Raw genomic sequence first — 17,517 nt, forward strand, 5'->3', positions numbered from 1 at the left:
TTTTCCCGTTCAGTTCGGCGCGAGGGCTTGATTCAATTTGTGTCCATGAGAAGCGATCACAGGAATGCGATTTTGGCTGGGAATCCTGGGAAAGATCTTAATGTAAGAATTTGCCAGGTCTTTAGCCTCAGTAGCCTTCTTTAGACCCCGGTGAAAAGGACTCATGGTAACGGAGACTATGCGAAAGAGAAAGGGAGAGAGGAGACAGAGCACGAGAAAGGAGGGGCTGAGACAGAGAAATTGGTCCTGGTGACATCATTCGAGCCCCGATCAAGCCAGGTTTAGACTTCTCGCTTTTGGAACCAATATATTTGTTTTTATTTTGCAATGTATTTGTGTTTATTTCAACTGGAGCCAGGCTGTCTGTCACTTAAACCAAACGAGCCCTAACACACCTAGAGGCCTCTGGAGTTTTTTGCACGTGCAGAGTCGGTGAGTAGAGGCGTAAAAATGCATTTCACGGGCTTCCCTGGTGGCGCAGTGGTTGAGAGTCCGCCTGCCGATGCAGGGGACGCGGGTTCGTGGCCCGGTCTGGGAGGATCCCACATGCTGCAGAGCGGCTGGGCCCGTGAGCCATGGCCGCTGAGCCTGCGCGTCTAGAGCCTGTGCTCCTCAACGGGAGAGGCCACAACAGTGAGAGGCCCGCGTACCGCAAAAAAAAAAAAAAAAAAAAAAAAAATGCATTTCACAACAGAAAAGTAACTCTACTAGAGGTTACATGCCTTGGGGACCACTGTAAGTTAAGGATGAAGCCACTGGGGTTGCTCAGGGGGCGCTCCAGTGCCGGTCCTTACTCTTCTGGGCTCTCCCGCTGACTCTGGCTACAACTGCTCGGGGGCAGCGGTACTCCAAGTACGAGCTCCACACCAACAGCATCCGCATCACTTGGCAATTGGTTAGAAACCAAAATTCTTGATTTCCCCAGTCCTACTGAATCAGAAACCCCAGGGATTCTGAGGCACAGTTGTCTGCATTTTAATGACCCGCCAAGTGATTGTGATGGACACCGAAGTTTGAGAACCACTGCTCTCAGGCTGCTATTTCTGACTCTTGCCAGGTATGGTATCACCGGAGGGTCATGTGGGATGCGTGTGGAATTCAGTGGATGTTGATGTCGAAGACTTGAGATTTGATTTCCCCTGCTGACATTCTAACAGGGAAGGGCCAAATCTGATTATATGTTGGATCTGTTTCTTTCACTTTAACCTTTGCTTTCTGCTGCTTTTGTTCAGGAAAAGGATACTGTCTCTACATAATGGCCTGCCTCGGGGCACCCTGCCCCTCTGCCTGAAAGCTAAACCAAAGTGCCTTTGTTCAGGAAAACCCTGTCCACCTGTGGATGGCTGCAAGAAAGAAGAAATTAACACATCCCCTCCCCGAGGCTGGCCATTCTGGGCGATATTTGCAAAACTTACGGTTTTTACTTTACTTCCTCATCTCCTCCCCCTCTCTGTGCTATAAAAGAAACTGGCATCCAAACCCCGATAAGATGGTTGTCTTGAGACTTTAGTCCGCCATCTTCTCGGTCTGCCGGCTTTCCGAATACAGTCATCTTCCTTGCCTCAGCACCTCGTTTCCAATTGATTGGCCTGTCGTGTGGCGGGCGAGCAGAGCGAACTTGGACTCAGTAAAAACGTGGCTCAGATTCTTAGCTCTAAGCTCCTGGTTCACTGCAGCACCATTTTGTGAAATAAAGTTGAGACACAAGTCTGGGTTTCCCTGAAACACCAAAGTACAGAGATTTGTGAGCTTGGGTTTCTTCTCTAAAGACTGTAATAGTCGATTAGATCTCTTTAATCACGGCTATTTAATCCTACTGATGCCTAAGGAAGTGTGACACAGGGACGGAACGTGATGAATGAAGTAGCATCTCATATTTCCTAGTAACGTGGGGTATATGAAAGTGGACCTCGCCTATATAAGATGGGAAATGAGACTCTTCAATTACTGTTCCCCATCAGACCTAGGACTTGCCCAGACTGGGAGCTATGAAGGGGTCTGAATTATAGGTGACCCTTAATATTCAAGGGGGCCTGTTTCAGAGGTGGAGAAATCCACCGGTACTCCCAAGATGGAGAGGAGAATGATCTTTAGACGGGCTAGACCACTTCACTCAGAGGTGGGAGGTTAGTTCCTGCTTGTGCCAGGTGCTTTGGCCTTTCTTCTCAAAGCAGAGCAAACGTTAACGTAATGCGAAAATATAGGCTTAAAGTCATGGAGCCCAGCTCTGAATCTTAGGGCTGTCACTCAGTTGCTGTGTGACCTCAGGTATGGAAGCAAATCTATCTGAGCCTCAATTTCCCATTGAGAAAATGGGGAGCGTGATCTTCTATGGTTGGCATGGGGTTCAGCAGTGATGTGAACGGCACTTGGCACGTACAAGGGACTCAGGCAATTTTCCTCTCCTCTAAGCCCCTCTGCGGAGCTCCCACACTCTCTTCTTTCCTTGTGCGCCTAGTGTCCTAATAGCTCTCTCCTGGGTCTCAATTCTTGTACTCCTGCCAGACCTGTCCTCTGCCAAGTTCCCAAGTCTCCAGAACCTCTCTCTCCTCTCCTCCAAAAATCACTTCCCTTTTCACAGGTAGCTAGGCTTGGAGTGGCCAGCATCATCTAATTTAAAAAGTTGAAGGTCCAGGTGAACTGGACTGGCCAAAGGCTCCCAGGAGGTGACGCGGTGTCCTTCCCAACCACCACAGGAGCAGATTAAGTCATAAGGCTCTGAGTTGGCAGGCACAAGGAGATGGATGGGGCGGGTAGGTGCTTCTGGGACCCCTCTGCTGTGTGCATTCTTTCCTGCCTTCATTCATTCACTCATGCAGTGAACATCTGGTGAGTCTCAAGTGTCTCCAGGTACTGTGCAGGCTGTACGGGATGGAAAGATGACTCAGAGAGTCCTGGAATTCAAGAAGCTCATACACAGAGGGCAGACAGACTCCTAAGCAGACACTTAGGAAACTCCTGAAGGAGAAGAGGCCTTCAGGAAGGCTTGAGTCTGGATAAATAAAGAGATGAAGGGGCCAGGAGAGGGTCTAGTAGGTAAAGGGATTAGCACTACCACTGGCAGAGATCAGACACAGGGTGTGCACGGGAGAGCCCCAGGGGTTCCATCGCTGGTTTGTGAAGCTTGAGAAGATGCTTGAAGAGGAAGCAGAGAGCTGGGCAGAGGCCCGCTGACGTACCTAGGGAGCCCCTTGAAGCATTCACTGGGCAGGAAGTGGCTGATCAGAGATAACCAAATTTCTAGCTAAAATTTCTTCAGTGCTTACCCCATGCCTAGCACTGTATGAAGAGCTTTATGTTAATTCAGTCATTTAATGTAGATTTCCTTGGGTTGAGTGGAGGATGGACTTGGGGAGGAGAGAGCTGGCGGGGGAGGGGCAAGTTGGGGTGTCTGACAGGGAATAGTGCCAGGAACGCAGCCTGAAGGGCGGGGACAGCAGCCGGCCAGGCGGGCGGGGCTGGGTCCCCTCAGGGAGTGCTCCTTGCGGGGGATGGTGGTTCCCAGCTGGGGTGAATGTGTGGTTTATCACTGGACCCTGAATCTGGAAATCTTGTATATACGCCCCAGGTGTTTTTTCGCTCTTTCCTAGTAGCAACCCTCCCCCACGCCCCCAACTCACACGTATCTTCGTTCCACAAGCAAATCTCTTTCAGGCAGGAAAGTCCTCGGCGACAGTGGCTTTCTTCATCTGTGTACTGACAGCCTGGGAGCGGGTGGCAGCGGCCACGCGGCGGAAAGAAAGAGCAGCTGAGCATCCATCCGGTGAGGTCCGATGCCCTCGAAGGCGGTGGATTTCTGCTGTGCCCCCTTGTGTACAGCTACACACCCCTTGGCGCCGGCTCCCTTCCCGCGTAGGTGACCCCTCTCCGTTCAGCCGCTCGGTGGCTGCGGGCCTCCGCCCAGCAGAGGGCAGCGTTGAGACACCAACGGCGCCGGCGCCCGGGGGCCACGCCAGGAAGCCGAGCGTCAGGACCCACGCTCGCTGCAGGCGCCAAGCTTTCAAGCAATTCACCGGGAGCCCTTCCAGCCGCGTGACGGTGCCCCGAAAAGGAGCTGGTGACAGGAATGAAATATTCAACAAATCTGTTCCGCAGAATGAAAATGAGTTGTCGTTTAGCATTTTATCATCTGGTGACACACTCTTCCCGCTTAAGGTTGGTGCAGGAGCCGGTGAACGTCGGCCGCGGGCCCCCAGCCCCTCTCCCCAGCGCCAAGCACCCTCTCTGGGGCCGCTGCCAGCGGCGGACAAGGGGCAGCGGACCCGGGACCCGGGCGGGCGGGAAGGCAGGCGGCTGCATTAAGGAGCCTGAGGATGCAGGCACATTTCCAGAGGCTGTGCTCTAGAAGGCAGCAAAGCGTCACAGCCTGATGAAGGGAGAGAAGCAGAAAGTGAGGGGAGACAGGCAGCCTTGATCTTTCCATTGGCGACAGGTGTCTCCTCTCATACTGATTCCGTTGATTAGCAGGGAGAAACGTTTAGCAGTTTCTTTGTCCTTCATCATCTCCATTGACTTGCCATTCTTCACCCCTGCTTGTGACTGTGCTGCAGCAGATTCCTGGGCACACCTACGAGGCTGAAAGTGACCCTGAATCCTCCCCTATTTGGCCAGAAGGGTGAGACTCATTCTGTGTCCATTTTCTGCCTTTTACTAATTTTATCATTTCACTTATTTGAGCTCATCAGAGCTCCCGTTTTCTCAGATGTAAAATGGGGTAATAATAAGAGTTGTTTTGTCGTGTGTGCACATGTACATAAAGTACAACGAGGTGTCAAAAACACCTGCAGCATAGTAGGTCCTCCGAAATATCAGCCCTCCCCTTACTCCTCTGCTTCCTCTTTTCGGTCTCCTTCTTTTCTTCAAATAACCTCATCTAAACATGGAGACAAGTGGAACTTTACTCTATGACCTCAGTGATATTTCAACTCACTTAAGAACAATCGCAGCATTCAGAAAATAGCATATATATGATACATATTTCTAATATTTTATTTCTGTATTTATCTATTTGTTGAATACTGGTGTATTAACCAGTATTTTGACTATATATATATATATATATATATATCATCAACATGACTGTAGGGTCTTTATAAAGCCCCGAGTTAAAAGCATACTTTATATATTGTTTGGGGGACATACTTAATTAGGTAGGCGCAACCCATATTTGAGTTCCTTTCCTGGTGATGGGATTGATCATAAGATCAGCAGCCCTTGCAAAAAGGTGACTGAAACAGGACTTCCTCCTTTTGAGAATGTCCCCTTCACAAGATGGAGGGTTTCTCAGTCAAGCTTAAAGGAGAAGGGGCATTGCTTGTCCGTGTGGAATCCTCCCCCCTCCCCAGCCTGAGGCAGGAAGTGAATCACGTGTTCCCGATACAAACCCCAAGACAGGCTTAGGGGAAAGAGCGAATCACAAGCGAGGGCTGGAAATAACCGGACTTCGGCTGGACCCCTCACTCAGTGAAAACAGAGCTGCCGATAGATTTTCCACTTGTTTTGGCGACAGTTCTATTTCTAGGAAGTTAAAAGAAGCAACAGTGGATATTGTTGCTGTGGAATTATTTCAGATCGAAGAGGGAATACTTTGTAATTATAAAAACCTTGGGTGTGAAAGAGAATGTCATCTGAAGCTTAAAGAAATTTCTTACCATAGTGCTTAGACCAGGCACATATGAATTTAGAAATTTAATTTTCAAAATATCCTAAAAAGATAGGTGTAAAATCTCATTTTTTTCTTTTTTAAAGATTTTTAAAATTGCAGTAACATCGGCTTATAACATGATGTAAGTTTCATGTGTACAACATTATATGTCTATTTCTGTATACCCACCAAAAATTTAGTTTCCATCCATCACCATACAGTTGACCCCCTTTACCCATTTCGCCCACCCCCCTGCCCCTTCCCCTCTGGCAACCACTACTCTGTTCTCTGTGTCTATGTGTTTGTCTTCATTTGGTTTGGTTCACTTTTTTTTTAATATTCCGCATATGAGTGCCATTGTGCGGTATTTGTCTTTCATTTATTTCTTATATAGGTTTCCTTTCTATCACTTTCTGCTTTACTCTTGGGGAACTTCTCTATATTCTCAAATAAAAGGTATGAACAAGGAAAACGATACACGAAAAGCAATAAATGGAGAAGTGTTCAATTCCTTTTTTCTACCTCAATTTTTTTTAGGGATGAGAATCTTACTGGAAATGGGGGAACTGATGACCATAAAAGGAACCCAGCATTAGATCAATGATTGTAAAAGTGAGGCTGTTATGGGTTCTAAGTTTCTAAGTCTCTGGCCCCAAATGGATTGCATCTCAGGACATTGAGAAAAACCCTTCATTTTCCACTGCAGCAGCACCGTCAGCAACCTCTGGGGGATCCTGGAACATGATCCAGGGATTAAAGTTGGAATTTTCAAGGGGAAAATAAACATATGTGTTCCCTAAACTGGTGAGCCCATATGTAGAACAGCAAGATTCTAGAACACGTATTTAGAACAGAGTTTCAAAAGGAGAGTTTTCGAGAATTCAAATTCAAGACTCAGCACCGGTTTAATACCACAATGACCTTCTTTCTTTGTTCACTGGGTCTTGAATGAATGTATAAGTGTATTCGGATTTCAGCAGGTGTCTTGCATATTTCTCTTTTCTGTGGACTGGCTCATTATATTTTAGTTGGGTTGATACTGCTTGACTGTCCACAGTCCTTCCCTGTCCCCTCCTGGGAGATGTTTATATCATGAGTTGGATCTGAATGTTGGTGTCATGCTTATCAAATCTGAGAGTGAAATGTAGGACAGTTAAAATCCTAATGACAATATCTGCACTAAAAAAAAAGAAAATATCGGGCTTCCCTGGTGGCGCAGTGGTTGAGAGTCCGCCTGCCGATGCAGGGGACACGGGTTCGTGCCCCGGTCTGGGAAGATCCCACATGCCGCGGAGCGGCTGGACCCGTGAGCCGTGGCCGCTGAGCCTGCGCGTCCGGAGCCTGTGGTCCGCAACGGGAGAGGCCACAATGGTGAGAGGCCCGCATACCACAAAAAAAAAAAAAAAAAAGAAAATATTAATCAGGTAGCAAAATGGCTTTAACAAAAAAAGGGTGAGACCCAGGTCCTCCTCTTGACTACCCCTCCCCACCCAAAATGACAAAGTGACAGGATACTAGTGATGACACTCGGCAACAGCGCATGTGCTAGACTTCCTGTACTTAGTTGGCTGAGGGCTTGATGGGAGGACTAATGAATACAGGTTGTCAAAGCCGATGGCGACTTTGGCACCCCAATGTCTGGAAGCACAGAAGTCTAGTTAATGGTAGGATGGAGTCCAGAACAAGAGAGTGAGTGCATGGACCCACCCCTCCTGTATCTGTCAGACCAAATTTAAAGTGGACTCTCCAGTTTTGAACGCTATATTTTAAGAGCAACACTGATGGACAGATTTGTACGTTTGAAATGATAGAGGAATATCGATGTTTAACCAAGAGGAAAGAAGACAGCTGTGTCTGCGTGCCTACATGTGCCTACACATGCATGCGTGAGTGTCATGGTATCTGTCTTCAAATATGAGCAGAGGCCGAGGCAAGAGGGCTGGAAATACGCTGTGTGATTCCAGGAACAGTCACGTTGCAGGTCATATGTCGCCTTAGCCCTTCATAACCCCTCACAGAAAGCCCCTCCTCCCGGGCCCACACTATCTCATCATCCTGTTTCATTTCCTCTATAAGGCTTAGCACGAGTTGAAATTTTTGTTCATTTGTTTTCTTTTTTTTTTTTCTCTTTATCCATCAAACTATAATCCACGTGACGCAAGGGCCCTTCCCTCCTCTTCAATGCTGTGTCCTGGTGCTCAAGCCAATTTAAACAGCACAGAGTAGATTCTTAATCAGTAATAGCTGGAAGATAGAAAGGAAGGAAGAAAACATGAATGGATTCCAATGGGCAAAAATAGACGTAGTGCATAGAGTTAGGAAGAGACTAATTCTAACTTAATAAGACATGGGATGTTCCAACAATTGCTGGTGTCTGGTCTTGGAACCAGTGTTTTCTGGGGATGGTTCCCTGTGCCTTGATATATTCAAAGAAAACATTGCAGGCCAGGACTAGAGTGAGAAATGGATTCAATGACCTCTACAAGCGGGTGAGATTAAGCTAAAAATATTTTTTATATTTAAAATTTCTCCTCCTCTTTAGGAATCCAGCGTTGTGTGGACTTATCAGCTTAAACCATGTGGATTTAGACCTCCGGCTGCTAAGGCGCACTGATGGCCGCAGGAGAGGAGAAGAGGTGAGTTGGTGGCCACGTTCAGAATCTGTGACCGTCACGCTACTGGAAATCCCACTTCCTGGGAATGCTTTGAACTTTCTGTTTCAGTTTTTTCAGTTGGGGAAGGTGAATAATAATACCTTCCTTACAGACATGTTGTGACCTAATTAAATATTTCAAAAGTATTCCTGTGATGCCCAGATAAAAGGCATCTAGTAAAGGCCAAACAACGCTCTTGTTCTCTCTGCAGACACTTCCCTGTAACTGTCCTCACCACAGCACCTGGCGTGTGTGTGTGTGTGTGTGTGTGTGTCCTGGGAGCAGATAAATGTAAGGCCGGAAGTGCTTTGTCAGTGTGATGGGAACCCTTGAAAGACTTGACTTAGCTGCCAGAAAATGTTCCAGTTTCACTCTTCTTCATTTCTGGTCCAGCAAGACAAAGCTCGGAGCCACACAGAGGGTCAAGGTCATGGCGCTTAGTACTTCCTGCATTCGACCAGGTGCTCGAGTGGCCCTGGGTAGCTCTGCTGTTCCTTTTCACACTTTTCTAAGCTTGATCTCCTGAGGCCAGATGCTGGGGAAACCTGCCTTGTCCCATTCTGTGACCCGAAGTTTCTATGGATTACATAGAAAGCCTGGTTTGGATTCTACCCCTACCCCCAAGGGAGGTTCAGGTGGGGAGCCCGCCCCTGACTCCCATTACAGACCCCAGTCGGGCCGGGCTTCGTCTGATGCTCCAGGGGTAGGGCCCTGGGTCGCTGGGCCCAGGATCCTTGGCTGCAGCGGGCATGTGCCCTCCAGAATGTCATGACGACCCTCTCTTGCCCTGAGGTTCCACCAGAAGCCCCAGCCACTGTGATCTGCCTGTCCCCTCAGTTGTACAAAGGTGTAACTCTCACAGGGCCAGTTGGGCAAATCCCTGGAGTTGGTGTGCAGGCACTGTGGGTGATGCATCCTCTTTTCATGGAGGTCGATACCCTGGGAGGATGAGATTCCGGGGCCGCAGAAAGCCATCTTTCCCACCCATCAGACAAGCCATCTGCAGCAGGAGAGGAGGCTGCTCCACAAAGGAAAGCAGAATGAGAAATGGAGCCAGAGAGAGCTGGGTGGCATTACAGGGCCCTGGATAAGCCAGGACATAAGTTCTCGGTGGTGGGAATCAATGCACTTCCAGACCATGTTTGAAAAATTAGATTTCTGTCTCTTGCAATGAAAAAATCCTGACTAGTACACTGGCTGCCAGGGTTAGAGGAACACAAACTCTTGTACCTACGTGCATGTAACAGGAAGTCGATGTCGAGGTGAAGAGAAGAGCTGGGCTTCTGCGGTGTTAGTACAGCAGCTTGGGTGAATTAGGAAGGTAGGTTTTCAAGTCTGGTGCTGTTCAGAGGATTTTGGAATAAACCAGAAAATGGAAAGGGGCCAGAATGAGGAAACTAATATTTACTGAACATTTACTGGCTTTGGACCCTGGGCTATGTTCTTTGCTATGTTATCTTGTTAATTCTCATGATAATCCTATGAAGTAGATATTCTCCCCATTTTACTGATGAGAAAACTGAGGTGTAGTGGAGTTAAGTTGCTCTTTCAAGCACCCACAGCTACAGAGAGGCAGAGCTTTTACTGAAGTCAAGATCAGTCTGATTTTGAAGTTGTTGCTCTTTCTAGAACCCCCGAGGGCTTCTTAAAGTGAGAGATTTTGGCCTCAAAGAGGGCTGTGGTTCCTGTGGAAAGATGGGAAAGTGTGAGGGGATGGTGGGGAGCAGGGCACGAGGGGGGCCTGTCACGTGACCTCTCACAGGGCCAGGCACATATCAAGTGGTTCACAAATATTTCCTGGAAGGAGTACCTTCCAGTTCTTGCATTTTTCTCCCCCGGGAAGGGTGATCCACTTGGATGCAAGCCCCTTCCTTGCAGATCTTCAGATCTGAAATCCTTGAGGTCCTGGTTTATTAAAGTTGAAAGGATGAGACCAGGCGCTTGCAGAGGAGGCCGGGGGAGGGGAGGGGAGGGGAGTGTTCAGCTGCCCCTCCCTGTGCCTTGTGGACCCGCGTGGGGTAGGGGCGAGATTTCACTGAATGTCCCCCCCACTGTCTTTCCTCTTCTATTTCTTCTTCTTCTTGGCTGCTGCGAAGCTCAGATTCTCTGTAAGTATCTGAAAAAGGTGACTATGAAAGTGAAGAATAACGAATGCTACCCACCAGAGTGTTTTCCTAGGGGTGGTGCCAGCGAATTTTCAAAAATTGGTGAACACTGTTAGCAAAAGAGAGTCTGGAGACCCCTTCTCCCATGGGCCTTGGTTCTTGGTAAGGACGCAAAGAAGAATCTGAGGTCTTACCCGTTGCAAGAGAGTTTACTGAAGTTAAGGAGAGAACAGAGAGAACACCTCAAAAGAGAGGTGGGCCAGGCCAAGGAAGGCCATGGCCCCCAAGGACTGGGGTGTAGAGCTTTTTAGGCAAGGTTTTTGGGTAATCCAGGAGGTCGTTGATTGATAGTCTTAATTGACAGCTGCAGGTTATATAACAAGAGGCTCTGCTGTGCATGTTCTTCCCATAATGCAGTCTGTTATAATTAGATGTATGTATTCATAGAATATTTATGAACATTTAATGAGCCCAAAGGTTATCTAAGGACGTGATAGCTTGAGATGTGCGCATGTGCCAGAGTGAGGCCCGTCCCTCCAGTCAGCCGGCGGAGGTGGGGTGGTGGTGGTTGTTTCGGTGCCCTGACCATTTTGGAGGACTGATGGGGTCGTGTTTGGGGCGGGGTTGGCAAAATAGCTTGGCGGGATTAGGTGGCTGTTGGACATTCCGCCGAGGGGACCACCTCTCGTTGCTCATGGCTAACTTGCTGCCTAACAAAACCAGTGCAGTTCTCGGACAACCCTGCGGAAGTGCTTGAAATGGGTAGATTTGCGTTTTAGAAATGCCATTTCAAACGCTCACTTATGGACTTTTTTTTTTTTTTGCGGTACGCGGGCCTCTCACTGCTGTGGCCTCTCCCGTTGCAGAGCACAGGCTCTGGACGCGCAGGCTCAGCGGCCATGGCTCACGGGCCCAGCCGCTCCGCAGCATGTGGGATCCTCCCGGACCGGGGCACGAACCCGTGTCCCCTGCATCGGCAGGCGGACTCTCAACCACTGCGCCACCAGGGAAGCCCACTTATGGACTTTTGATGTCCAATCAAGGGGCTGCAGTTAAAATCTGAAATCCCAGTGTTTGCGGGAAAGCAGTCGCGTGGCTGGGCAAGTGGCTGCCTTTCAGAGGCCTGTTGGAAACGTTTGCACGCGGATGAAAGGAGCAGTCTCGCAGACGGTGGCTGCGGGTGGGGTTTGCTCCAGGGGCAGCGTGTGTGGAGACAATCGGAAGCGCTGTTGTGGTTTGTTCTCTGCGTCTGGCAAGGTAGACATAAAAATAAAGTCCTCCAATAACGAGGATAAAGTAAACGGGAGAGGAGGTTTGTGCCTCCGGGCGGGGGGGGGGGAGCCTTGAGGGGGACGGGTCGCTCCTGGAGGAGGGTGGCGGCCTCGGGGTTCAGGGAGGAGGAGGGTGCTGCCCACGGGACCCCTGCCTCGCGTCTGCATGCAGCTGTCCCTAAAACATCGTGGGTCCGGCTTGTCCTGGGTTTCCGGGTGCTTCCAGGATACTGAGGGAAAGGATGAATGTCGGCCACCTGGCGGGCTCCTGAACCCGGTGTCCTGGGGGCATTTCCAGGTAAAATTGCACCAGTATGGTTAGATGGAGTTCAGATGTGCAAAAAACAAAAAAAAACCTAGTCCTTTCAAGATGCTTTACAAGGCATTTTAAGCTAGATCCCTAGGCTTTTAAGAGTGACTATCTGGGCAGCTGGAAAAAAAAAGTCTGCAAATCAGAATTTTTTTCTTCTCCACAAAGAAAGCAAAAAAGGAAACCCCAAACAGCAATGACAAGAGGCTCAGCTCCATCCCTGCTTTTGTCGTTGTTCAGAATAATAACACGGAACCTGAGATCTTTTTCTTCCCCCCCGGTGGAGCACGTTACTTTATTTTTTACGTAAGCAGAAATTGATTTTTGTCTGTTCTGAATGAAGCTGAAATGAAAGAGGCTGTATTCAACAACACCATCAGATTCAACAGAGGAAATAGCGTTTCTTTGCCAAACATTCCAACTGAAAAATCAGAAACAACCATGTCATCATTCTGGCCTGAGAAATGTTAGCTGCCAAAGCGTATGAGGGCACCGTATCACTTTGGGGGGGGCGGGTAGTTTTAACACATAGCTTGATCTGGCAAAAAATAAAATAAATGAACCCAAAGCAACACAGAGGAAGGTAGCCTACATCGTGGTTAGGGACAGGCACTGAAGCTTGACAGTCCTCTGTTCAAACTCAGGATCAATTAGCTCTGTGTCCACAAGCAAGTGGTAGAATCTCGCTGCGTCTCTGCTTCGTTATCTAGAAGAAAATAATGATGAAACCTCCCTGGTACCGTGGTTGTGATCATTAAAGGAGGTGCTGCCTCTGAAGAGCTTAGCACAGTGCACGGCACAGTCAGTGCCCAGCAAATTCCTTTCCTGCCCGTCTCCAAGCACTCAATATACTTACAAGGCCCCTACACTGTGACTTTGACAACCATAGCTGGAAGGAAGGCTTTCCACCAAAACTTCAAAGAGACCTATCTGCCATGGATGTAAAAGAATTACTATTCTTAAAATGTCAGCTTCCCTATGATAAGAATCACTTTAGAATTTATGAGGAGGAAATAGGAAAGTGCAAATTGGTCAGGCTACTTACTCCTTAATTCTGATTTAGAGCAGCCGTAAAACTCTAAATATATCTGCTCAGTGCCCTAGCACTGAGGAGGTTTCCATGCAGTTTTCTAGAAATGAGAGTAAATGACTGTGTTTTGGATCAAGAAGCCCCACACGGCAGAGCTTCATGAAGAACCTGGGACCATTCCTCTTTCAGTGGGGATGGAAAACAACAAACTGGGACTCTGTCCTTTGCAAATGCCAACAGCTCTTTTGATTGATTTTCCCTCTCTCTCTCATCATCAGAGAGCTTGAGAAGCTAACGTGAGAATCAGGCCTCAGGTAGAAATGGCCCCTGGTTTGTGCCAATCACCTCCCCAGCTTGAAGGCTCCTGGGTTTCATTCACTGTTGGTTTCTTCTGTTCGAGGACAGGGCAGCTCCTGCTCCAGAGGGTTCACAGCAGACCTGGTATAGTCCTTGTACAGATGAGAATCAATTTCTCTGTGCCCTTCCCTTCCTCCTGGTAGGAAGGGGCTCTTTTTCACATAAACATATTAAAGTAATGGTAAGTCCACATAAAAGCATTCAAATGATTTTTAACCTGGGCACCAAAGCCATTTAATGGAGAAAAGAAAATCTCTTCAACTGGCAGTGCTGGGATAGCTGTGCATCTGTTTGGAAAAATAAAGAACCTTGTTCCATCTCACACCACGCACAAAAATCAACTGAAGCTGGATCACAGATCTACGTGAGAAAGCAAAAATGATAAACCTACTAGAATAAAACACAGACATATCTTTACAACCTTGAGGTGGGTATATATTTTCTAGAGAGGACATAAAAACCACAGACCATAAAAGGATCAACATTAATAAATTAGACTATCAAAATTAAAAATTCCTGTGGATTAAAAAACACCATCAAGAAAATTGATAGGCAATTCAGAGACAGGGAAAAATAATGCACAACACATACATATGACAGATGACTTGTATCCAGTATATCAAGAACTCCTGCAACTCATTAATAAAAGAGACAACCAAATAAAAACTGGACAAAGACTTAAGTATTGCACAAAAGATGATAATGAAATGGCAGTAAGCACATGAAAAAGCACACACGATCCTTCAGGAACGCAAGTGAAAATCACGAGATACTGCTGCACACCCCCTAGAACGGATAAAATGAGAGATAACATGCCGCAAGCAGAGCTTTCGTATATTGCTAGCAGGAGCCTAAAGTGGTACATCCTGTTCAACAGTGTTTTAAAAGTTAAACTTACAACTACCCTATGACCTAAATATTTATCCAAGAGAGACGAAAACAACATGTGCAAGCATGTTTATAGCAGCTTTCTGTATAACAGCCCCAAACTAGAAGTATCCTGCTTGCCCATCAATAGAGTGGATAAGCAAACTGTGGTACATCTAAGCAAAAGGTACCTCAAAGCAAAAGGAACAAACTAGTGGTATACGCAGCAAGATAGATGCACCTCAAAAACATTTTCCTAGTGAAAGAAGCCAGACCTCACCAGCCAAAACCTAAACGTATGATTCTACTTATATAAAATTCTAAGTAAAGCAAACTATGTTATGGTGATGGAAATCTGATCAGTGATTACCTCCAGGGAGCGAGAATTGAGTGCAGAAGGGCAGACAGACTTTTTTTGGGGGCAACATCAATGTTCTGTGTTTTGATGCACATTCGTTAAGACTGAGTGGACAGTACACTTAAGATCTGGGCATTTCACTGTGCATAAATTAAACCTCAATTTAAAAACGAAAGTTATCAGGGGAAGGTGGTCCAAAGGTACAAACGTTCAGTTAGAAGATAAATAAGTACCAAGGATATAAAGTACCACATGATGACTATAGTTAACTCTGCAGGGTGATGTATAGGAAGGTTATTAGAAGACTAGACCCTAAGAGTTCTCATTACAAAGAAAAAAATATATTTTTTCTTATTTTGGTTTTTCTTTTCATTGTATCTATATGAGATGATGGAGGCAAACAAAATTTATTGTGATAAACATTTCACAATATATGTAAGTCAAACCGTTAGGCTGAATGCCTTAAACCTATCCAGTGATGTATGTCAACTATAGCTCGATGAAACTGGAAAAAAAGTTAAAGCCACGGCCAATTGGTCATGGGTTGCAAAAGAGAGCTTTGTTTGTCTGGCAAGTGCTTCCTGCAGAAGACAGAGCAGTGCATAATGAGGGGCTGGACGGCCTGGGCTCTGAGAGCAGAGCTCCCCTCACAGGTCTAACCTAAAGGGGCGGCAGCAAAATGAGTCTAGGTCAGAGGGTGGGTGAGGGTAGGAAAGAAAGGGGTCAAGAGAAAGACCTCATTGGCCTATCTGCCATGGCTTCTGAAAGGTTGGAAGATGAGGGTAGGAATCATAAAGAAATACGCTGCAGTAGCATCTGGACCCGACTGGCTACTAGTAAAATTGCTTCCTTTGTGCTCTCAGCCTGTGCTTACAAATGCCTTCACTGGGCCGAGTCCCGGGCCTAGGAGATGCTCAGTAAATACTTCTCGAATGTGTGTTCTTCTGGAGGGGCCTTCTTCCCCACCTGAACCTACCTTACATACCTTAGTACCTTAAACGCTTCTTCCTGGGTCACCTGCTAGTCCCGGGGCAGGCAGGAGAAAGGCTGGGGTGCAAATGCAGGCCCAAGGAGACAAGGCTGGGCGAGCTTGCGGAAATGGCTCATGCCTGTCTGAGTCTGCTCGGGCTGCCATGACAACACGCCATGGACACAGCACTCAAACAGCAGACATTCCTGTCTCACAGCTCTGGAGGCAGAAGTCCAAGATCAAGATACAGGCTGAATTGGTTGAGAGAGAGAGAGAGAGAGAGAGAGCGAGCGAGAGAGAGCGAGAGCTCAAGCAAGCGAGTTCTGGTGTCTCTTCCTTTTCTTATGAGAACACTAATCTTATTAGATCAGAGCCGTACTCTTATGCCCTCACTTAACCTTCATTACTTCCAAAGGCTCTATCTTCAAATTACAGTCACATTAAGGGGATGAGGCTTCAGAGTAAGAATTTTGGAGGGACACAATATTCAGTTCACAGCAAGTCCAGGGGAGTGACTTTTGCAAAGACTCCCGGGTATGGGGGAGATTTGCTCCTTCTCTGCTGGTGAATGGCTTTGAGACAATAGCCTCTTGTCTCCACTAACCAAATGGGATTTGAATCAGAGAAAAGCACTTTCATTTCCTCAGCCTCCTGAGCTACCTAGTCTTTCCACAGGGACAGCTCCTCTCCAGGCACCCAATCATTTATCAGAAATGAAAAAGCTTGCTGAGAATGCAAAACGCTGTAAGACAAGGCATGGATCTGAGTCCATAAGAGGAAGTCAAGGCTTCGTGCATTTAACTGATGGCCAGGAGGAGAAAGAATGGCTGGTGTGACAGTCCTCTGGGGCTTTGTCACATGAGCAACAGAAAGAAAAGTGGGCTGTGTCCTGAACAGAGCCCAGAGGGGAAGAGTAAGCCGACATTGAACCATTGTCTACACTCGGAAAAGGAATTCAGAGCAATTGGAAGCAGCTTGATTTTCCTGAACATTCTCCAAGAATTCTTGGGAGGCCCTCAGAATTATTTATAGCTCCTTTCCGCCTAGACTTAGGTTTCTTGCTGACACCGTAAGTGACTGACACTTCCCCAGGCTGGACTTTTTATCTCACTGTTCACTGTCCGTGGAGCTGAGGCTGGTGTGTTTCCATTTCTTCTCTGGCCTGACTGGTTCTGGAAGGAACTGAAAGTCTCCTGCAGAAGCAGAGCACAGATTGGGCTTCAGAGGAGGCTGGGAAGGCCCTACTCGAACGATTCTTGGATTCAGAGTCGTTCAACCTTGAATTTTAAGAAATGCATATTGATGACAAGAATTAATTGCAGTGGATTTTAACCTTAAATTTTAAGAAACGCATATTGATGACAAGAATTAATTGCAGTGTCTCTAAAATCAGTATCAATAGTATGTCAGTAAGCCATTAAAAATATCTAAAATCAGGGCTTCCCTGGTGGCGCAGTGGTTGGGGGTCTGCCTGCCAATGCAGGGGACGCGGGTTCGTGCCCCGGTCCAGGAAGATCTCACATGCCACGGAGCGGCTGGGCCGCTGAGCCTGCGCATCCGGAGCCTGTGTTCTGCAACGGGAGAGGCCACAACAGTGAGAAGCCCGCGTACCGCAAAAAAAAAAAAAAAAAAAAGAAAAGAATCAATGTCATATAACAAAACAAATGTGAAGTACCACATGTCACTTTGTTTAGCTACTTGTCTATTAAAGCAGTTTCCACTGTATGTGGGAATCCAGCTTCATTAAGCTTCCATGAGGCCAAGTTATCCCATGAATAGATGACCTAATGGACTTAGCGTATTTTATTTGTTTTCTTCAAGAGTTCTTCGCCACTAAAAAATCCAAAACCAAACCAAACAAAAGCAAAATGGGAGTAGCTTATGGATGTCAAGTTTGTAAACTACAATTTAAGGATGTATCTGTTTCAGTAACTGCTAAGCCAGAGGAAAT

The 17,517-nt window shown here is 47.1% G+C and overlaps 1 protein-coding gene across 4 annotated transcripts in view; it reads left to right on the forward strand.

The window, feature by feature from the left end:
* CLVS1 (clavesin 1) overlaps positions 1-17,517 on the forward strand; it is a 415,580-nt gene that overhangs the window by 190,703 nt on the left and 207,360 nt on the right. Inside the window, exons 6-8 of one of the 4 annotated variants that reach the window (XM_060287675.1) lie at positions 3,655-4,155; positions 4,551-4,615; positions 8,187-8,280. In XM_060287675.1, coding sequence (XP_060143658.1) covers positions 3,655-4,155; positions 4,551-4,615; positions 8,187-8,280 — 660 coding nt within the window. Of the gene's footprint in view, positions 1-3,654; positions 4,156-4,550; positions 4,616-5,748; positions 5,787-8,186; positions 8,281-17,517 lie in introns of those variants that run through there. The other 3 variants (XM_060287673.1, XM_060287672.1, XM_060287674.1) reach the window with 3 other exon arrangements.

The sequence above is a fragment of the Globicephala melas genome, chromosome 17 (assembly GCF_963455315.2).
Source record: "Globicephala melas chromosome 17, mGloMel1.2, whole genome shotgun sequence".
Classification (NCBI taxonomy): Eukaryota; Metazoa; Chordata; class Mammalia; order Artiodactyla; family Delphinidae; genus Globicephala; species Globicephala melas.